The sequence below is a fragment of the Arvicola amphibius genome, chromosome 9, assembly GCF_903992535.2.
Source record: "Arvicola amphibius chromosome 9, mArvAmp1.2, whole genome shotgun sequence".
Classification (NCBI taxonomy): Eukaryota; Metazoa; Chordata; class Mammalia; order Rodentia; family Cricetidae; genus Arvicola; species Arvicola amphibius.
In genome coordinates this window covers 116,791,651-116,813,938 of record NC_052055.2, presented here as the reverse complement: position 1 = coordinate 116,813,938, position 22,288 = coordinate 116,791,651, and the positions used below count along the sequence as shown (strand labels likewise).

Genomic DNA, 22,288 nt, shown 5'->3' with positions numbered 1-22,288 from the left:
ATTCACAGGGACTTCTCTCTGCCCTGACTAGCTACAGGTCAGGTGTTTGGGAAGCCTTGCTGACAATGGCCTTGACAGGCAGCCACAGACTCTGGGTCCCTACTCCCATTGTATGTGTACACAGGAAGAAGACACTTGTCTTGTGCCAAGTGATAGCTATAACTCCAGGCCAGATCCAGTTTCTTCAGAAGCAATAGCGTATATGCTTAGCATAATCTTGAGGTTCTCAGGCCCCAGAAAGTCTCACTCTAGAGCCAGCCAACCTTCTGGACAGCTGAGTGGCCCAGGCAAGCCCAGGCCATGGCTGTGGGGTCACAAAGGTATTCGATTTGCAAGAGAATGTGGGTAATGCAGTGTGGGTCCTGGCTCCAGGGTATGCCTGACCCCAAGGCCTTACTGAGGCCCCACTAACCCAATTACGTCTCCCCACCCTTGGGAATCTAGTAGCGTGAATATGTGCTTCATCCTTCCGTGAAAGGATCCAGTTAATAAACAACTGTTAAAGCCTTAAAAGCCAAATGGGGCATTCACCAAGGCTGTCTAGCCAGGGCATCCTGGAGGCCTCTGTGCTATTTACCATCTGCAGCCCACAACTACCGAGGACCCCCACCCTGGTCAGGAGGCCTCAGGCTCCGGCCTCTGCTCTGGGCCGTGTGTTCTCCTAGGTACTCAGGTCCTGGAAGTGAGGACGGTGCTGTGCCTATACTTGGTGCGTGTGAGTCACGCCCCACGAGAGCCGTTGCCCTCCCATGTGAAGGATGAGGTGATTGTGTCCAGTCAAACATTAATTTGCTGGGTCAAGAGTCTTGGCTTGGGGAAAAGCCCAGGCTCCCTGTGTGCAGTCACAGAGAGGGACAGTTGATTCTGGGCAGCAGGGGTAGTGCCCTTGGTATGTGCCTAACCTACCGTGCATCTCACAGGGCCCTGGCGTCACTTAGCCCCAGGGCTCCTAAGAAGGAAATGTCGTCCCTGCCTAGGCTGTTGTGCTCCCTCTGCTCCCATACTCGTCCTGATGTCACCCATAGTCACCTTTCTGCATTTTGCAGTGGGCCTCTCTGGATCTGGCGCTCCAAGGCCGCGATACTGAGATCCTCCATTGTGTGGTACATCCCAAAACCCAGAGCAGCCAGGGTGCTGAAGGCTAAAGGAAAATGTGTCCACATGACGGGAGGAGGAGAAGGGCACAGAATGCTACTGAACTCTCTGTTGTCTTGGTATAGGGTCTATGTGATGGTGGGTGGGAGGACATACTGACCCCGGCAGCTATGTCTAAAGCAAGCCTCAAGCGCTGGGAGCCCATGTTGTAGCTTCAGGATGAGGCTGGGTGGGGCCGCAGAGTCCCTTAGCTGCAGTCTGGTTCCTGAAAAGGCTGCTGTTGCGTTGGGAAAACCTGTTAACTGTATCACTAAGGGAACTTGTAATTTAAGGACATTATGAATAACTTCCTTAGAAAACGAGACCGAAGAGATGTGAAAGAAACATTTTGTGAAATCCTCGAGAAACACCGGTCTCATTAAAGACCAAATACATGCAGATTAAGGATCTTGGGGTTTGGAAATGAGGGTGTTTTCTTGCTTTTTACAGCTTTGTTGACGTCATTCACAAGCCTGCAACCCACTCATTTAGAGATATAATTCATTGTTTCTGGTGCATTCCGAGGTAATACTATCAACTTTAGAACATTTCCTTAAACCATTTGGCTTCCAGCCCCTTCCCCAGCTCCTCCCCTCCCCTCCCCTCCGCCAGTTTTTGGCTTTCTGCCGGAGTATTGCCAGTCCTGGGTATTCTGTGTGAATGACTCATGGCGTCTGGCTCCTTTCACTCAGCAAGGTGTTTTGGGGGGAGTCTAAATCGTCTTCATCCATAGCATAGCACATGCCAGTGCTCCGTTCTTTTATGTGGCTGAATAATATTCCATTGTTGGACGGACCACATTCATGCCAGTTGGTAGTGGATGAGTAGTTTGCTGTTTGCACTGGGCCATCTTCCCGGCTCTGCTATCTTTCTGCCTTTTGACTGGCAGCCTCAGTGGGTGAAAACTTGCGTTTTCAGTGGCTGAGGGTTTAGTGTCTTTGACTGTACTGGTAGTTTATCTCCTTTGAAAATGGTGTTTATTTGGATTCCTTGATACTAATAATAGAATTGCGTACTACTCTTGTGTTGTGAGTTCTTTGTATATCCCAGCTACAAATCCTTATCAAGTACACAAATGCAAGGCTTTCTTCCATTCTCGATGCCATTTCACGGTCCTGAGGCATGGTTTGCCTTTCTTTCCTTGTTGCTCAAGCTGTCTGTGGTCAATCTAGGAATTTGCCACATCCAAGGCCACAAAGGTTTATTCCCATCTCCTCTCCCAAAAGTTTTGTGTTTTTAGCTCTTACCTTTGAGTCTTCTTTGGTAAACAGTGTGAGGCTGGGGTTGGCATCGTCCCTGACACATGTCTACCTTATTGTACTATCTGTTCAAAGGTGACTCCTTCCCCACTGACCAGTCTTGGTGCACACGTCAAGAGGCAGCAAACCATAGACGTGGGTTTCCCTCAGTTCTGCTGCTCTGATCTGTACACCTCCGCTTGTCCAACTCTATGGTGCCTTTGCAGTTAAATGTGGAAACTCAGACATCTCGGTCCTCCAGCTTTGCTCTAACACAGGGCTGCGAACAGATGAAGTCAACTTATGTGATCAGTGAAATGAATACGTTCCTAAAATGATACTAACTAGTTAAACTGAGCCAGCAAGAAGTAGACACTCAATTGACATATGTGTGTGTTAACTCTCAACTGGACAGAATCTAGAATCACCTGAGAGACAGGTCTCTGGGCATGCCTGTCAGGGATTGCCTTGACTACATTAATTAATAGGGGAAGACCCATCTTCAGCTGGGACTGTTCTCTGGGCAGGGGATCCTAGACTGTATCTCTATCGGAGAGAGGGTGAGCTGAGTGTTTGCAAGCATGCGCACTTCTGACTTGGATATACTGTGCCCAGTTGCTTCTGATTCCTCCATGGTGCCTTAGCTTTCCACAGTGAACTAAAGTCAATCTCCTCCCGGAAGGAAGGGAGGGAGGGAGGGAGGAAGGAAGGAAGGAAGGACAAACTACAGTCACAAACATACAAACATGAACATGGAGACAGAAAAATTTAACAAAACGATAGCAAATCAGGCTAGACATGGATGGTGCACACCTTTAATTTTATCATTTGGGAGGCAGAGGCAGGTGAGTCTCTGAGTTTCAAGGCAGCCTGCTTTACAGAGCAAACTTCAGGCCAGTCAAGACTGCAAAGAGAAACGCTTGCTTAAAAAAAAAAGATAGCAAACAAATCTAGCAGCACATCAGAAAGATTATATACCCATGACCAAGTGGGATTTACCCCAGCAAAGCAAGGTTGTCTTAACATCTTGAAATTAATACAATGCATTATATCGATAGAGTAACAATATCTTGTGGGTTTCTCAACAGATCCAGGAAATGCATTTGGCAAAATTCATACAACCCCCCCAGAAAAAAATTTCATTAACTTATTAAATGACATTTATGGAAAACAGAGCTAATCCAGCTAAGGCTGGACACTCCCTCTGTGGTCAGGAACAAGGCAGGGTTGTCCTCTCTCACCCCTCCTATTCACCATTCACCATGGTCCTGGAGGAGCAGCCAGGCCAATTAGGCAAGAAAAAGGACATAAAAGACAGCCACATTGGGAAGCAAGAAGTGAAACCATCTCTTTTGTAGATGCTGGGCCTTGAATTATAAAAAGTCTCAAGGAATCCAGCAGAAAGCAGTCAGAACTAGTGAGTTCTGCAAGCTTACAGGACACCAGAGCCATAGTCTAGAGCCAGCGTGTGTGTACCCTGGCAACAGACAGCCCACAAAAGTCAAGAGAAAAAGCCTGCTTATAATAGCTTCAAAAATTCACAAAATATCAAGGGATAAAGTTAACAAAAGAAGTGTAAAGTGTATTTTGAAACCATTGAACAACACAAACATTAAACAACAGCAATCAAGGACCTTCTGAGAAGGCGTCAGTAGTGCAGCCCAGCTGCTTACAGATCCACGCAACTCTCACCAGAATTCCAGCTGTACAGAGCCTCGTGGGACCCAAATAGCCAAATAATCTTGGTTCTTGAAGGCTGTGTTTGGGACAGGTGTGGATGGTTCTGGAGTCTGCAGTCATCAGGGAACACTCAGATCGGTTTTGGGCAGTGAACGTTAAATTTCAACTCTGAGAGGTTAGGTCCCTTGCTGGCCCCCACCCACTGCTCTCGAGTTTAGCTGTGAGGCAGTGCCTCACTCTTCTCCTGGAACCTTGCCTGGTGGTTTTGAAGGCTCTGTAGGAACAATGTCTTGAGCCCCGGCGGGGGGGTGGGGGGTGATGCATCTCTTCCCACTTCTGCTGAGTCATTTTGAGTCCCTGAGGTGAAGAGAGGAAGGAGTGTCCCAAGAGGATCAGAAACCTGTTTCCCTAATAAACAGTTACTGCATTCCTTTGAATCCACGGGAAATTTAGCCACATTTCCTACAGGTGCCCCCTTCCCTGTGCACACATCCACACATATCCATGTACATGAATATCTGTACACAGAAGTATCACCTGTGCATAGCATATACTATACCATTCTGCCAGGGTTTCTATTGTTGTGAAGAGACACCATGACCACGGCAAGTCTTGTAGAGGAAAACCTTTTGTTGGATCTGGCTTACAGTTTCAGAGGTTTAGTCCGTTATCACCATGGTGAGGAGCACGGTGGTGTGCAAGCAGACACGGTGCTAGAGAAGGAGCTGAGAGTCCTACATCTTGCAAACACCATGAAGTGGTCTGTGACACTGGGAGTAGCTTGAGCATAGGAGACCTCAAAGCCCACCTCCACAGTGACACTCTTCCTCACAAGGCCACACCTACTCTAACAAGGCCACACCTCGTAATAGTGCCACTCCCTTTGGGGGTCATTTTCTTTCCAACGACAACACATATATATTCATGAACATACCCATACATGTACACATGCAGTCCACATACACAGAACCACACATGTCTCTCTGTACATTTCTGTTTAAATGGAACCCAGGCACACAGAGCCATATGCATCTCTCTGCACACTGTCATTTACTTGTAGTTCATGCACAGAGAGCCACATGTGTCTCTGTATACTGCCACTTACATACAATCCAATGTATGCATATCCATGTCTGAGTCTGTCTCCGCATAGCCGTGGGAGTCCACATATGGGCTCACATCCTTGTATGTCCACTTGCAGGCCTTTTCCTGTGATAAGCTGCACCCTTAGCACTCTTGCTTGTGCCCTCTGAACATTCTCTTTTCTGAGAAGCTTATGACACCTGTCTGCCATGCAACAGAGAGGACATATTCAGATGTTCCCATTATCCCAATATGTGCTATAGATGCTTTAAATATTCCTTTTAAAATATTTTATTATTTTAAAATTTGTGTATGTGTGCAGTGCCTGTGGAGGCCAGAAGAGGGCGTCAGACTCACTGGAATGGGAGTTACAGGCAGTCCTGAGCTGCCTGATGAGGTTACTGTGAACTGAACTTGGATCCTCTGGAAGAGCATTATGTGCTCTGAACCACCAAGTCATCTGTTTTTTGGCCTCCTAGAACGGCTGCGTGGCGGCATGTGTTGGTGACAATGACTGGGAGCCTCCTCCTTACCGTGACTTGGTAGACACAGGCATCTTTAGATGCCACGTATCTGGGGGAGTGTGACGCTCTCAACACATCCAACTGATTTTTTCTGTTTGACTTTACTCAGGCTTCTGTCGAGATCCCTAGACAGATGACCATGTGTCTTTGCAATGCCTGCTCAGGGGAAAGGACTACCTAAAGGGCTGAACAGCTCTAGAAGCTTGGTCATGTCGTGTGTCCCCTTCCACCCCTCACCGACCCCTTTTGCTTCTGTCCATCATCCTGATTACCCTGGCTGCCTGCCTCAAGGAGGCTCAGTGGAGACCCCATTGGACACATCTCTCCTGTGTATTCCTAGACACCCTCAGCCTGTGGGTGGGACTGGACACTGCTTGGCCTTTAATCAGGAGCCCAAAGTGTATCACTGGTATATCACTAGTGAAGAATCTGGATTGAGGACTGGGAGTTTCTCCTTCCCACCTGCAGTCTCCCATGCTCTACCAGGTGAATCCTGGGCCTGGGTGATGATGATGGGGGTGGGGTGGGGTTGACTTGGCCTCTTGCCTGGTAGGGGAAGGGTTACAGAACTGAGTGGAGACAGAAGGAGGGTTCTAGGCTGGTGGTTAAAAATTAGATGGGATGTTGCAACGTGCCCTCTTTTGCCTTGGATGCTGGGTTGTGTGTTTGGTGTGGGGGTATATGTATGTGTGTGGGGGTGTTGTGCAGACTTCTCTGGTGACTGAGCTACCAGGGAGGGAAGAGCCTGGAGCCTTGTGCAGACCTGGTCACCTGGCCTCTCATTGTCTAGCTGCCACTCCCACCGCCGCCACCACTGCTGCCACTGCCTCTTCTTCTTCTTCTTCTTCTTCTTCTTCTTCTTCTTCTTCTTCTTCTTCTTCTTCTTCTTCTCCTTCTCCTTCTCCTTCTCCTTCTCCTTCTCCTTCTCCTTCTCCCTCTTCCTCACCTTCTCCCCCTTCTCCTCCCCCTCCTCCCTTCTTCCTTTTCCCTCTCCCTTCTTCCTTCTTCTTTCCTGAGACAGGGTTTTTCTGTATAGTCTTGGCTATCCTGGAACTCGGGCTATAGACCAGGCTGGCCTTGAACTCACAGAGATCTTCCAGCCTCTGCCTCCTGAGTGCACCACCACCACCCAGCTAACTACCTCATGTTATGCTCCAGCAAAGTTCCAGGTGACTCTAATAGCCAATCAGGGACCAGAAAAGGCACTGCCTGACTGGTGTGGAGCCCGGGCTGTGAAGCCCATGGAGCTTCTCCAGCTTGTCTGTGAGTTCTTTCCAAGTGGAGGAGCCTTGAGGGGCATCACCAGAGCATCCGTCCTTTATCCTTGTGTGGAAAACTGCCATGAGTGCAGTGCCTGGGAGAGAGTTTATGGCTGTGCTCAGATGGTGGGGTTGTTTCTGGCACAGAGGAGAGTGGAGAAGCAGTGTTTCGGTACATTTTGGATGAATTGTCTCTTGATGGAATGAAGTGTCCCCTCAGAGGCTTGGGGACACTTGCCAGGGCCTGGCTGGGTCGGTGACTGAGACCAAGACACTGTTCCAGTGCTGACTGACCTTCTCAGGCCCCCGTGTGGCCTCTGTTTCCGAAGGAAGGAGTCCACAGAAGACCTGAATCTTACCAGAGTGGTCTAGTTCACACGGGCTGGTGGACACGGGGGAGAGCCACGAGGAATGCAGGCAGCGGGCTGTGGCGACTTCTTGGCTCCTCCACCACTGTTTTTCCCTACTTAGCTTTGGGACAGGCAGTGGCTAGCCCTGAGAGGCCCATGGAGATGTATGGACTCCAGAGATTACCATGGGCTAAGTCTCAAGGTGTCTTCAGCACAAGATATGACCCACCTGGCAGTGTGCTTCTGACCCTTGAACTCCCAGCTGTCTCCCAGAGCCACCCTGAGGCTCACAGCCTCTTCTGTCTTAACGGCTCACTCTGCTAAGAGCCAGTTCCTGCTCAAATGTGGGTGTCTTGGAGTTTTTAATGAAAATAAAAGACCGCATTATTCAGGAATCCAAACCAGACCAGACGGGCCAACAAGACAGAACAAACCCTTGCTTGGGGCAGGGGTGCGTCTTGCTGCTGCAGCGAGAGGGTGGAACCTTCTGGAAGGGATTGAATGCTGGGAGGAATGATACACACAGAGCTAATGACTCCTTTCAGATGGGTGCTTGTCCCCCCCCCCCTTGTCCCGGTGGTGATGGGAGGAGGGTGTGGCCCCCAAGGCAAAGTGACCCTGGCCTACTGAAGATTTGGTGTTTGCTGAGAGTGTAGAGGTTGTGCTTAGCTGAGCTATAGGGATGCCCCAGGGCACACAAGGAGGACCAGGGGTTTGCAAGTAGGAAGTAGCAGAGTAGCAGGGACAGTCTGGGCTCCTGGCATTGGTGGGGGAATTTGCCAGATTGAAACACAGCTGAAGTGATGCCTTTAGCTTCCCGATTTGGGAGCTCTCTAGTTCCCAAGAATCCTCGTGCCCCTGTCATTCCAGAGCTGGGACTGATGGTGCAGAGGGAGTGGCTTTTTGCATGGCAAGAACTTGCTGTGGCACACCCAAGGAAGGACCTTGGCAGGCAAGGGTGAGGGACGGCTCGTGTCTTGGTACCTTGATTCTGAAACTGAGATAAACTCATTTGTCCTCCCAAGTGCTTCTAGGTTCACTAGAGGTGACTGTTCCCCAGAGTTTTGCTACTGTCCCCTTTGACCAACTCTTGAGCCCTGTTGGCAGGAGGAGTCGCATGTGACTAGTCGCCAAGGGCCAAGAGAAGACTAGCATTGACTGTCCGCTGTTGTAGGAAAGCTTGCACCAGTCCTGGAGGCCACGTAGGCCCCTGACTCAGGAGGCCTCTGCGCTATGCTGGCTACTCAGTTGACTCATAAGTGAGCTGGGCAGAACACGGCTCTCTAGAGGTCAGCACAAGTGTGGTCCCGTGGAATGGCTTGTTTCCAGGTTCCACACTATGGTAGCTCTGCAAAAAGGAGCCTCAGCTATGGCTTCCGGGATGGTTAGACTTGACAGTCTACCTGGGCTATGTCAAACAAGTCAGGCACGGGTGCCTAGGGATAGAAGTGATGTGTTTCCTCACAAGGTGATGGGCAACAGCAGGAGAGCCAGCCCAAGGGCAGACTCAGGCGTGGTCCAAGAAGGCCTCAGGCTTTTCCTTAAGTCACGGGTTGCCAGTGGACGTGGACTTCTAGGAGAGTTGTTCTCACAGCTTCCAGAAAGAAGAAAGGGAGCTGCAGTCCGAGTGTTGGGAATCTGGAGTGTGCGGGAGGCCTGCTTCTGTGGCTTTGCTTTTCCTGGGGGACACTGTGTGTTGATCCCTAGGTTTTTGACCAATTCTTCCTGTTCTCTAGGAGTTGGAGTGGGGGCTGATGGGCAGTACTCTCAGTGGCTGCCGGGGGGAGCAGTGTGACTGAGCTTGTGATGAGTTAGTTCCTCAAGGACTCAGTGTTTGCTCCAGGGCCACAGTCCCCCCTCCCCAGCCCCCATGTTCAGCCCTCAACCTGCACCTGCCAGGGAATGAACCTGAGTCAGATGGGCAGGGACTCCAGCCTGGGCTTCTCTCCTCCTTGCCAGGTTCTTAACCTTAGACAGTGCCCCCTCTACCTTTCCTTGGGTGTAGGGATCTCTTTCTCTTTAGCTTGGGTTCTCTCCCTGGCCTTGTGGCTGCTATCATCTGGGCCAGGCAGTCTCCATGCCTCTCACAGATCTTGCATCCTGCGTGACACTATGCTGTCCCTCTCCAAAGGGCCTGAGGTCTCCCTTGACCAGGCAGTGGCAGGGAAGTAGGTTGGTGCTGCTCCCAGCTCCTCAGTTTCTGTCCTCTCTCCCAAAAGGGTGCTATGGCATTTGAAACCCTGACCTGGTCTCGTGTGGGCACACAGAGTGATACCAGATGGGACCCTTTACACAGGACTTGGTGGGGCTGGGTGGGACAGAGACGACAGCCTCTGGTAGGCTCGGGCCTTGGCTCTCCCTGAATACACATGTGTTTTTATGAGCATGTCAGTATGTGTGACTGTGTGAGCATGAGCATGTGTGTTTGAGTGTACTGAATAGGCATGTACGTGTACGTGTGTAAGTATACCTGTGTGGGAATGTGTGTCCGTGTGTGCACATGTGCATGTGTATGGATTGTGCAAGACTCCTGATGGAAGGCAGAGCTTGGGCCTGAGCTATGGATTCATCCATGGTGCTCATGAGGGAACTGCTGAATATTTTATGTTTCTGAAATGAGCAGCAAGGTCAGGGAATGTTAAACATGAGTGAGTGCTGGGCACCGTGGGCACTCAGGACCAGAGGGCCTCTGTCCTCCTACACACGTCCTTTGAAATAGGAGCTGCCATTGCATTGCCTCCATCCCTGGCTCCTGGCTTTGCCTGGGAATTTCTTGCTGAGTCCCTGGGTGCCCAGCCAGCCTGCCAGGCAAGAGGTTCGAGGGATAACGATTTGAATGAGACAGGGGATGAGGACATGACCTGAGTTAGGGTCCTCTTCCCTGCTATGTGGCTGAGTCCCTTCTCCCCGTACATGCAGAGGAGGGTTCTGGACTCTGTCCTGGGATTTTCCACCGACACTTAGAGGCATGAAATCACATTAGGGAATTTTCAAGCAGACTGTTCACTGGGCACTTCTACAACAGATGTGAGCGTCGTGGGGGATTAACTTGGAGAGGCACAGATGTGTGCACATGACTGCCCGACTGCTAGAGGGGGACTTGGTCTCCAGCTGTTTGCAGCTGAATTCTGATCCAAACAACACAGCCCTGCCCTTTAGACAGCCATTGATCGATGACTCCCCACATTTGATGTGAGGACAGTTGGGGACATGCCTTGGGGCTGTTTCATCACAGGGCAGCATTGCCACTGCACTCAACGTTGGGGGAGGGTGGCAGTAACTGGAGACAGCGTAGAGACAGTAGGGCCAGGAAGGGGCCGCTGGCTGAGGCTAGAGAAGTCACATAGTGTAGACCCTGTGGTAAAGCTATGGCATCATTACACAAGAGTGGATGTGTGTGCTTTTGTTCCTGCCCAGGCTGCCAGGTGCCATTTCTTCTCTCTTATAGTTCTGGGCTCTTGAGCCAGGCCCATGGCCTCTTTCTCTATTTCTTCACTCTGCTGAATGGGCTCTTACAGGGTACTAGCATGTGTCTGGCTGGTGTGGGGATTCTGCTGGGCCCACTCCATTCTCTAGGATTGCTAGCCTCGTGGAGTACGGATAGGAAGACATTTCTGTCCACCTAGATTCTTTCGTTACTGGGGAAACTGAGGAAGGAAGGAAGCCACAGAATCTATCGAGTGACAGCTGGAAGCAGTGCTGGAGTAGGGTTTGGTCCCACTTTGAATTTTTGCTGGGAACCCCAGGCCGAGGGCAGGGAAGGGATGAATGTAGGTGAAGCCAGTGCTGGGGAGAGAGTGGCTGAGCTCTGTCCCCTCTGGTGGGCCCTTCTGAATGGGACTGAGGGTGGCCATCCATGGCACCGGCTACTCTCCAGTGTTCATCTCAGGGTAACCCTTGCTACCTTCCTGCCTGCTGGCCGTTGGGCACCTGTTTTGATGGTGATGTTCTGGCCTCTCATTCTCAGGTATCTGCCTGGACCGAGATCCTGCCCTTCCTCTTCTGTAGCTAACTTGTTTCTGTTGGTCCAGTTCCTTCCCATCTACTGAGGCCTACCTCCTGCCTCCAGGCTCCTCCTGGTCCTGAGACTGCCTTCCATCTTCCTTTAGGATACAGGCTCCAGGCACCGTGCCCTCCACCTCCCTCACTTGGGTAGGGCACAGGCTCCAGGCACCACGCCCTCCACCCTTCCTTAGGGTACAGGCTCTAGGCACCATGCCCTCCCTTGGAGTCACTCATTCAGCATCCTGCCTGGACACTGAGGGCCTGGAGGAAGCCTGAGCAGCTGTCCCCCCTGCTGTCCCAGGATAGCTGGGATCCATACTGGACTTGGTGCAGAGCTGGGAAGGAGAAATATTCTTGGATAAATGCAGACCTTTCCTGGGTTGGGGTCCTAGGTGCTGCTCTGGTTGGGAGGGTTCAGATAGATATGGGGTACCTACGACATCCTAGAGAGAGGCTAAGCCCGTCCCATCAGACCCAACATCCACAGAAATGAAGCCAAGGAGACAGAATGCCCTGCAAGCCCCCACATTCCATCGTCCTGCTTCCAGGACCCCGCAGGGCACAGCTCTCTGCCTCGCTCCCATCACGACTGAAATGGGTGAAACATGTACCCCAGCCGTACCCAAGATGGGGTAAATGCAGTAGAGTAAGGAGCAAGGGCGCTGTGAGTGGTCCTGGTCCCACTTCTCATGGAACTAGAGCAAACTACAGGATTGACAAGCCACCTCCAGCTCCTGGTTTATTCTAGATAAAGTGAGGTTTTATCTGAAGCCGTGGGAAGGAAAGGATCAGAAACGGCACACAAAGCACGGAGCTGCTGACTGACCCGGAGAAGTGTGCGCCTGAGCTATGCTGGAGCAACCTCAGTGTCCTGACTCTGTCTCTCCCGGAACATAGCCCGAGGGGATGCCTGAAATGGTGGCGCCCCAAGGCACAAGATCTTGGCCCCTAGCTCTGTTTTAGCCCCTGGACTCCACTGAAGCTGTGGGCAGGACTCTCTCCCCAGCCTCACTTTGAAGGACTTGGGGTGATTAGAATGTCCCCACAGGCCACTCAGCAATGCCATGCCCTCTACACAGAGCTGGACTCCATAAGACAAGAGGCAGAAGCCTACCATTGACAACATATCCCTTGGATGAACTCCATACATTTTTCTTTACCTTCTTCTTGAGGCTTAACTGCTTCTCCAGTCTGTCAATTGGAAGCAACTGCCAAGGGTTAGTTTTGAAACACTTGCAAGGACCTAGAGACACCAATGAAAAACAGGGCAGGTCACGTGAGAGAATTTAAGAATAGAGAAAGAAGTAATATGCCCATCAAGGCTCCAGTGGGGACTCTTGGCGTCCAAGGGACAGGAACTGATGGCTGAATTGATGGATTTAGGGTTTGAGCAGGTTAACTGGGGGGCTGGGGTGGGGACGGGGTGAGGGAAGGAACAGACACCCACCCTGTCTCTGAAGCAACAGCTGTAACAGCTGTAAGCTGAGCATTCTTCCAACTCCATTTCATCACAGAATGGTGGCCAGCCGCCAGGACTTCCGGGTGTTCTCCAATGCAGGCAGTAGAAGCTGGGGCGCGGCCTCCGTGTCCCCAAGGACCCTGGCCAGGCCCCCCACACCCACACTCTCAGCAGAAAACTCAGCCGCTCTAAGTGGCATAAACTGGAGTTCCACCCGGTGTCCCTTGACTGCCTTTCAGCTCTGTGGGTGCTCCTGGAGGTGCAGAAAGGAAGGAGTTAAATGGAATCTGAAGGTACCAGTTGGTGGGTCACCTTGATTCTCAGGCTGGGTTCCTTCCCTTCTGCCAGAGGGAAGTGGCAGAGGAGTGAGACTGGGAAGCCTGCATGGGGGAGGGTGGGGACCTGGCAGGCCCCACCTCCAGGACCACAGGAGCCGCCCCAGCTCTGAGGCATGCACTGCTCTGATGGCTCCCGACCCCAGCAGACGCCTCTGGCTGCTGCTGTTGCTGCTCTCCTGCTGCCTTGAGCCTGCCAGGCCTAACAAGAATCCCCTGAATCCCTTGAATTCCCTCAGGCCTCTGGTGTGGCTGTGGCCCACCAAGACCGAAGATCCGGTCTCCAAGCCCCAGATCAGTTCACCTGTGCAGTCTACAGGGAGCCCCACCACGCACGTGGTCCACCAGGATGGCCTTACAGATCAGCAGACAACTCCTGCCAACCCCAGGCTGCCCCTGGAGGATCAGGAAGCTGGCCAGAGTGGGACCCCTACAGCTCCTGCCCTCCCCATTCCCCCGACGGCCTCTGCCGCGAGCCCGGACATGAAGGAGGAGAATGTTGCCGGCGTTGGAGCCAAGATTCTGAATGTGGCCCAGGGCATCCGGAGCTTCGTTCAGCTGTGGGATGAGGACACAGCTACCGAAAACTCTGCTGGGACGGAAACCCCGGCTTCCTCGATCCCTACGGTCCTCCTCACTCCTACTGAGTTCTCCAGCGCTCCCCAGGAGGATGAGACCACTCTCTGGCAAAGCGGAGGCGTTTCAAGTTCTCCAGATGTTCAGACAACCGAGGCTGGCACCCTGGCTGTGCCCACCCAGCCACCTCCCTCCCTGAACAGCCTCCAGGCACCACTGAGAAGACCCCCAGGGTCACCAGCACCCCCAGGTAGAGCTTTCCTCTCTCCTACACGAATCAGGGCTCCTCCCTGGGGGAGCCAGAAGCCCCCCAGGCAGCCCCGGCATCTGGAGGGGAACAGACTCTTGCCTATGGCATCCAGGCCCAGCCAGCAGCACCAACGTTCTGATGTCCACTCTGACATTCACGGGCACATACCTCTTCTGCTTCCCCTGGTGACGGGTCCCCTGGTGACGGCTTCTCTGAGTGTGCACGGTTTACTCTCTGTCCCTTCCTCTGACCCCTCAGCCCAGCTCTCTCCAGTAGCAGCTTTACCTGGGCTCCCTGGTGCTTGGGTTTCCCACATGGCTACCTCTTCAGGCTCTGAGCTTTCCAATGACTCTGCAGTGCTGGGAACTGGCTCTCTGACCTCTACCAGCCGATGCCTGCCTCTGCCACCCACTTTGACCATCTGCAGCCACTTAGGTATTGGACACTTCTGGCTGCCTAATCATCTAGACCACAAAAGCAGTGAGGAGGTAGAGGCCACTGCACAGGCATGGGGGCACCTCCTCCAGACAAACTGCCATCCCTTCCTTGCCTGGTTCTTCTGTCTGCTGCTGGCTCCCTCATGTGGCCCAGGCCCACCACCTGCCCTGCCACCTTGCCGTCAGTTCTGTGAGGTCCTGGAGGATGGATGCTGGAACCACCTAGACGGGGGCAGGCTGCCTGTCAACTGTGCCTCGTTCCCTTCTCAGGAGGATGGGTACTGTGTGTTCATTGGGCCAGCTGCAGGTAACCAAGTGGCCACCATCCTCCCTTTTCCTTCTGGCTTTGTCAAGAGAGCTCAGCCAGGGCTGATGAAAGCTTGACATAGGATCCCCGCCTCTGCCTTGCTGAGCCTGGTAATGGCACTGGAGAGGTGCTGGGGTATGGGGTTCTGTGAAGGGAAAGAGGCTGGGGTCTGGGTGTGGCTATGCCCACAGGTTCTATGTTTGCAGAGACAGAGAGACAGTTCTCACAGAGTTAGCCAGGTGCTGCCTCAGTCACAGGCTGGAAATGGAGAACCAAAGCAATAGTGTGATGGAGGAGCTTTGATTCCTACTGAATTCCAGTTGCTCCGTCCTTGTTCCTAGCCTCTGAGCCACGCTGTCTGAAGTTCTCCCTGTGGCCCCAGCCAGCCTAGTCAAAGGGCTGAAAAATGCCAGCCACACAAGGAGGATCATGGGCCCTGGCCTCCTATACAACCCACGTGCTTCTGCCCGGCCAAGATCTGAAGCTCTGGGGTACAATGCTATGTGATAGGTAGAACGGAGGAGGGGGCCATTCTTCAGATTATCCCAGGATCAAGGCAGGGCAGGGACAGTTGGACCAGGTCCCAGGTAGCTTCCTTTTGTGTCTGGTCAGGGACCACAAGCTGTGCTCCTGGCTCCCCAGTTACTGTTTGCGTTGGGAGGCCTTGGCCAGCCTGCAGAGCATGACATCTGTCCTCTGCAGGAGGGGAAGTGGCCTTGCCCTTTAGTCAATGGGCTCAGGAGCTGGGAGGCTATGCTGGGCTCTCAGGGGTGTCTGCTGTAGGTATGTAGGCATGCAGCCACGAGGGTTCCCTGGGACTCTGCCGGGAATCATCTTGTTGGATGCCAGCAGGATGAACTTGGATGGTTCCTGGCAAGTTGCTGGCTCAGAGCCTGGTATGGCAAGTAAGGGGCTACAGGTAGGGCAGGGTCAAGCCCTAGATAGATAGTACTCATTCCCAGGGAAGAGGCACATGGGGAACTGCAATGGAGGAACAGGTGTGTGTGGGATTCATTGTGACATCAGCTGGGTAAAATCTGAGCCTATAGTCCTGGGGTAGCCTCCCAGAGGACGAACAGGACTCTGGCTGAGAAGATACATACAGAGGTTGAGTGACAGGCTACAGGCAGAGGAGCTGGATGTGTGGTCCCGCTCCAGGAAGGACCTGAGCTGTGCAGAAGCCCAGGGGATGCTTAAGGCTTCATTAGGGGCCACAGCTGGACCTGAGAGGGTGGGGCTGCCCCAGGGCTATGGGCTCAGATTTTTACCCAGCTGGTGTCACAATGAATCCCACACACATTCCATCCTTGAAATAGCTGAATGTGGAGTGGCTTGGGCCACCTCCCGGTGGAGGCCCGCACCTGGCCACAGCTGGCAGAGCTCATCCTGCACGGTCAGCTCCACGGGGATGTGTCTTGATAGGAGAACAACCTACCACATCTTCTGTTGGGGCCACGCAAGATGATGGGGAATCATGTGGGCTGCTAGCCAGGGTTAGGAGGGCCTGGCCATGTGTCTGCTTCAGGGGCAGCCAGAGGCTATAAAGGCATAGGTCCTGTTAGGTGCTGGAAGGAAGGCCACGCCTCCTTTGGGTGAGGGCTCAGCCACATGGGGTGCAGGGCCAGAGCTGGTGCATGGGGTCCTTATATGGGACACTAATGTCTTTAACTGCGGCTGCCTAGTCAGCCAGTGGCTAAACATCTGGACACTTTGGGCTGCATCCCCAGCAAGGTCCTGAGGACTGGTCCATCAGCACTCATGCTTCCCATCCCTGTAGGCCACATCTGGGTGCCAAGTCTCATTGAGCAAAGGCTCCTTTCCAGGCAAGGTGGGTAGGGGAGACTTCATGGAAACTCAGGGGTCAGAGTAGAAAAGTCCTTATCTTCTCTGGCCTCTTAACCTCTCTTTCCTGGGCTCCTCCACTCCAGGGTGAGCCCCACTCCTGCTGGGCCTCTGTGGCAGGCTGATCACTCCTACCCCAGCATGGAATAGGACAAGCGGAGTTCCCTGTGGCACCAGAAAGAAAGACAAGGATGAAGACTTCACCCCTCCCCGACAGTGTTTCCCTAACCCCTTAGTGGCAGCTGTAAGCTTATAGAGTGCTGGGTTTGGATCTTGGCCCCATGACCATCTAGGGGCAGGGACAGTCCTTGACTACACCAGCGGGGACGGGGATTGGTAATAAGGAGTTCCTACCAGGGAGCATGCACTTCCTCCTCAGGGTCTGACCAGATCCATGGTGGGTGCTTCCCACTATAAAGTGGGCCCTGCCCCATTCCACTCACCCAGGCCAGTAGGGTGTAGCCTAACCCGAGCTCTGCAGTCACCCTGAGCCCCTGGCTTTGCACACCTGGCCTTGTACTCACACTTCAGCACCCCCACACGCCTGGATTTACACACCTGACGTCAGTTAACTTGAGTTTCTGTTTAACTTTGATCTGAAGAGACAAGGTGTTTCTATGGAAAAATACCTAACCACCTACCTATATACGCCTGGTGCAGCAGGCCTGGCCGTCTGCGTCTACACACCTCGCCTTGCACACCTGGCTCTGTCTAGCATCCTGGGCCCTCTGTGCTCATTTTTCTAGCCAAGCTTGTAGCTCCACACCCTCGTCTTTTCCTCTGACCCCCGAGGGAGACCAGGAGGGGAACGACTGGTGCCAGAGTATCAGCGGAAACATGACAGCATTCAGCCGGTATGTGAGGTGATAGCTGAGAGTTAGGGTCACTCCAAGGGAGCGCCTCCACATGGCTAGATCTGCTGGTCACCATGCAGCTGGGTCCCTGGGAAGGGTCCTAGATATATCAGCTTGTCCTTTGGGTATATGGGGGGAGAGAATGAGGAATGTGCAGGGGTACAGCACCCAGGGTCCTCGCCCCTGCTCCCACTAGTACTGACCTCCAGCCGCCTATGAGTAGGGCTACTGCTGGGTCTGCTGCCGCCTCCAGGAAACCCTTCGGCTGAGTGGGGTCTGGGAATGATGCAGAACTTGAGTCAGGGGCTACACAGACCCAGGCATTTGACCTCGCTCTCACCCCTCCGTGTCTACCCTGTGAATGACAACAGAGACAGGTATAATTTCCCAGGGAGCCTGAAAAGCTCTTGGGAGAAAGCAAGGTCTGGGTGGGGGTGGGGAGGTTCAAATCCTGCACCTGCAACAGGCTTGTAGACATACTAGGTGCAACTAAGAATCACCCAGTGTGACTGAACCTCTGGTCTTCGTGGACCATGCCGGCAGGTCATAGGAGTATGTTGTGGGGGGCTATGCGGGGTTCATCACTCTGGAAGTTCACAGATGCCCCCGGGCTCCTTCAACCCAGGACCCCATGGGCTCCCAGCTATTCTCACCTCGGTTTTTATCTGGCTCCTTAATCAAATGTGAGTCTTCAAAGGCTGCTGGTCTTTAGGACGCTTCAGTTAACTCGGGTTTCTGTTTAACTTTGATCCAAGGAGACAAGACCCCTCTGTGGAAAAATACCTGAATGCTTAGCTTTCACTCCTGGTAACCTGCAGATAAATACTGTGTGCATGGTGCTAGCTGAGCTATCCACAGACCTCGCTTCCTCACAGATTCCCTGTGCAGCTTGGGAATCTCCAGGCTTAGGGCCCAGGTGAGCTGCAGCCATAGAAGGGCAGGAGACTGGAGAGCCTCTTGGAACTGATGAAGATCCGAGGATTAAAGTGTGCAGTGCAAGGGCTTCATATGCGGATATGAAACAGTGACCACTGAGTTATTTGGCATATCCTTCACCTGCCAGGGTTACGTTTAAAATCCGCTCTCTCTGAGCAGATGTGTGTGTGGTGGGGGGTACTGGGGATTGAACCTAGGGCCTCACACATGTCAGGCCGGGTCTCTGAACCACACACCAGCCCTCTCTAAGTCTCTGCACATAGTACGACTGTCCTCTGTAGTCACACACTGCACACCAGGTCTGTGAACTTGCCCAACTACCAGTCTGGAGCTCCTTCCTTGCCTTGGATTAATGTCTCCCTGTTTCTACATCTCCACCAGCTGGAAAGCCATCCTTGTGTTCAACGTCTTTAGGTGGTGAGAGTCCACCTGGGAGGTTACATGGTGTTTGTTCTGTGACCAGATTGTTTCATTTAGCACAGTGCTCACCAGGTGTCTCTATGTTGACACAGGACGGGAATTCCTTCATGTTCAGTGTTGTGTGTGAGTACAACACCTTCTCTTTCTCATGTCCATGAACACCCCTGTGGGTTCTGTGTCATGGTTGCTGTGACTACCGAGGGCTGCAGTAAAACTGGGGTATGGGTGTGTCTTCCACAGCCTGGCCTCAGTCCCTTTGGATGCTGTAGATCACAGTGGCTCTATTGTGTGTGTGTGTGTGTGTGTGTGTGTGTGTGTGTGTGAAGCGTCATCACGTCTCCCCTGGTGACTGACCTAGATTCCACTCCCACCAGCAGTGGAAAGGGTTCCTCCTTTCTCTCCACCACCTGTTGCTTCTTGCTAACAGTTGTGTGGTGGCGTTCTGTTGTGGATTTCGTCTGTGGCTCTGGTGACCTGTGATCTGGAGCAAGTGTAGACCACTCGTGTCTTCTCGGAGAAGTGTCTGCCCGGGTCTTTTGTCCATTTTAAAGTTCAGTTACTTGCTTTTATATTGAGCTGTGTGAACTCTGCACCAGCTCTGGAGATTTATCCTTTCCTCCCGTGCTGTTTGGCTGACAGACTTCCAGTCTGTGGGTCATCTCTTTCTCTTGCATTTTCTTGCATTTTCTCAATGCTGTCAGCATTGAGGTGTTGGCGTCTTTGTCTACAGGGCTTACCTATGGGGGTAGCTTTCTGTCACCGTGATGCTTTACCTGTTAAAAAGCTTAGGGGAAGAAAGAGTTGCTTTGGCTCATGGCCCGTATGTGTCTGGCTGGATTACTTATGGTCTGTGGTGAGGCCCAGTCAAGGGCATGGCAAAACAAAACTGCTCACTTTATCTAGGAATAGTAAAAGCAAGGGACCAGGGACAGAGTGGCCTTCAGAGACAGACCCAGCGCAAACCTTTCTTCCGGGCTCTATCTTTAACAGCCCATTCCTGGATTCACCAACCACAAGAAGTGACTCCCTTCATGACCTAGTCACCTCCCTGAAGCAGCACCATGTGGGGGCCATGCCTTAACACAGGAACCTTTGGGGGACATTTTTCATTCAGAGCACAACACTTGCTTCCCAATGGGGACAGCTGAGATGGGATCCAGCCCAGAGGGCCTGGTCCCGCTGCAGCAGCTCAGGCAGGTGGGGACGGTGTGTGTCGTGATTCTGGCCTTGGCCAGCTCTGGGAGAAGACACTTGAGGAGGAATCAGAGTACGGCCTCTGCACATCTCAGGAGCCAGCAGAGTCTCCAAGTGAGCCCTAGGACTGGCTCCTTGATACCATCCTTTCCGTTGGCAGATAATCCGTCTATCCTCCTGCCTTGGGGAAGTCACTGCTTTCACCTATTTTTATGGTGATAAAATGTACTCAGCATAAATCACACTGCACAACCACTAATCCATATAGAGGAGAGTGCTGTCACCCCCAACCATTTATCTCCAGAGCGCCCATATCCCCAAGCTGGAACTCCATCTCGCTTAAGCACTAAACCCTCCCCAAGCCCTGCTATCCATGTATCCGCCTTTGGGGAGAATTGTGTGTTCAAGTCCTTGGCTCTGTTTTGAATCAGTTTCCTCTGTTGTCAAGTCTGACATGCTCTCCTGCATGCTGGGTATCAAACATTACACTAGTTACTACTCATGTTGCTAGGGCAACACACCTGTCAGAAGCACCTTAGGGGAGGAAGAGTCTATTTAGGATCATGGTTTGAGGGTGCAGTCCACCTGGCAGGGGAGGCGTGGCAGCAGGAAGGAGTTGCACCACCGTCAGGGAAACAGAGAACTCAGGTTGCCTTTTCCTTTTTATCCAGTCTGGAGGCTCCAGGCTGCTGTGTGTGAGCTGCAGCATGTGTAAGCCATACAGCCAAGATGCTATACAGTGAGGAAGCTATACAGTGAGGATGCTACACAGCCAGGATGCTACACAGCCAGGATGCTACACAGCCAGGATGCTACACAGCCAGGATGCTACACAGCCAGGATGCTACACAGCCAGGATGCTGTGGGCAATGGCAAGGTGGGTGCAGCCCTGATGGTAGAGAAGGTATGGGCTTTGGGATTGGGAATAGCTCTCCATCCATTTGAAACCCAAATGTATGTGTGTGTGTGTGTGTGTGTGTGTGTGTGTGAGAGAGAATATATGCTTAAACTGTCATAGTATGAGGAGGACCTACCAACATTAAAGCCTATAGCTTTGGAGCAAGTAATCATCTGGTCATATGTGTGGTTTCTGGGTGCTGATACTATCTCATTGGGCTGCGGGTTTGTCTGTCTTTTTTCTTGAGAGAGTCTAGTATAGCTCAGGAGATCCTGCTTGGGCCTTTCTGGTGATGGTTACAGGATACTACAGATATGCAACACTACACTGGGTCCACATATCTGTCCTTATGCCAGAGAGACAGTGTTGGTGAGTGTAATTTGGAGGAAGTTTTAAAACCAGAGATTGTGAGTCCACCAACTTTACTCTTGTCAAGAGTGCATTGGCTACTTTGTGGTGTGGGAGGTCCTTCTGTCTATGTGTTGCTTTTATTAGTTAATGACTAAAGAAACTGCTTTGGACCTATAGCAAGGCAGAATTTAGGTAGTTGGGGAAGACAGAACTGAATGCTGGGAGGAAGAAGGCAGAGTCAGAGAGACGCCATGGAGCCGCCGCCGGAGATAGACATGCTGAAACTTTGCTGGTAGGCCACGACCTCACGGTGATGCACAGATTAATGGAGATGGGTTAAATTAAGATGTAAAAGTTAGCCAATAAGAAGCTAGAGTTAATGGGCCAAGCAGTGACTTAATTAAGACAGTTTCTGTGTGATTATTTCAGGTCTAAGCTAGCCAGGCCGGCGGGATGAACAAGCAAGCCCTCCTCCTACATCCTTGAGATTTGGGTTTTTTAGCTTTGAGTTTCAGGATGGGTTTTTCATGTTTTGTAAAAGCTTTCATTGGGAAGCCTGAGGCTATAGCTCTGTGGTAGAGCATTTCCCCACATGGGCAACATCCTGGGTTCAATCCCCAATGGTGCCAGAAACCAAAACTATCATTGGGATTTTGATAAGGATTGCTTAGAATACATAGGTCACCTCAGATGGCTTTTATGCTGACTGTAGTCTGAATGTGTCTCTCCAGAATCTGATGCCGCCGAGGGATGTGGTCATGGAGAGGTGACTGTGGGCTCTGGGCTCCCAAATGAGCTTAACACCCCCATGAAAGGAGATGGTGTTTGTGTGCTACCCTCTGTTCTTTACTTTGTGTGTGCAAGGACACAGCCTTTTGTCCCCTCCTGAGGACACAGTGAGGTGGTGCCATCGTGGAAACAGAGACTAGGTCTCAAAATGCCTTGGGCCTGGCGTCCAGTGCCGGGAGAAATTTGTTTCTGTTATGTGTAAGTTGCTTAGGCTTGGTTTGCTTCAGCAGAACCGTGAGTGGGGGCGGTGTTTTATTTATCTGCCTTTAATGTCTTTCGGCAATCTTTTGTGGTTTTCACTGCACAAGACTTTCCCCTTCTTGGCTAAGTCAGGATCTAAGCATTTTATTCTGCTCAGTGTTACTGT

At 52.1% G+C, this 22,288-nt stretch overlaps 1 protein-coding gene across 4 annotated transcripts in view; it reads left to right on the top strand.

Moving 5' to 3' along the window:
• The first annotated feature begins 12,905 nt into the window (after positions 1–12,905).
• The window catches only part of Col18a1 (collagen type XVIII alpha 1 chain), a 60,948-nt gene continuing 51,565 nt past the window's right edge, over positions 12,906–22,288 (top strand). The window contains exon 1 of one of the 4 annotated variants that reach the window (XM_038341170.1): positions 12,906–14,637. In XM_038341170.1, coding sequence (XP_038197098.1) covers positions 13,197–14,637 — 1,441 coding nt within the window. In that variant the 5' untranslated portion in view covers positions 12,906–13,196. The remainder of the gene's footprint in view (positions 14,638–22,288) is intronic. The other 3 variants (XM_038341169.1, XM_038341172.1, XM_038341171.1) reach the window with 3 other exon arrangements.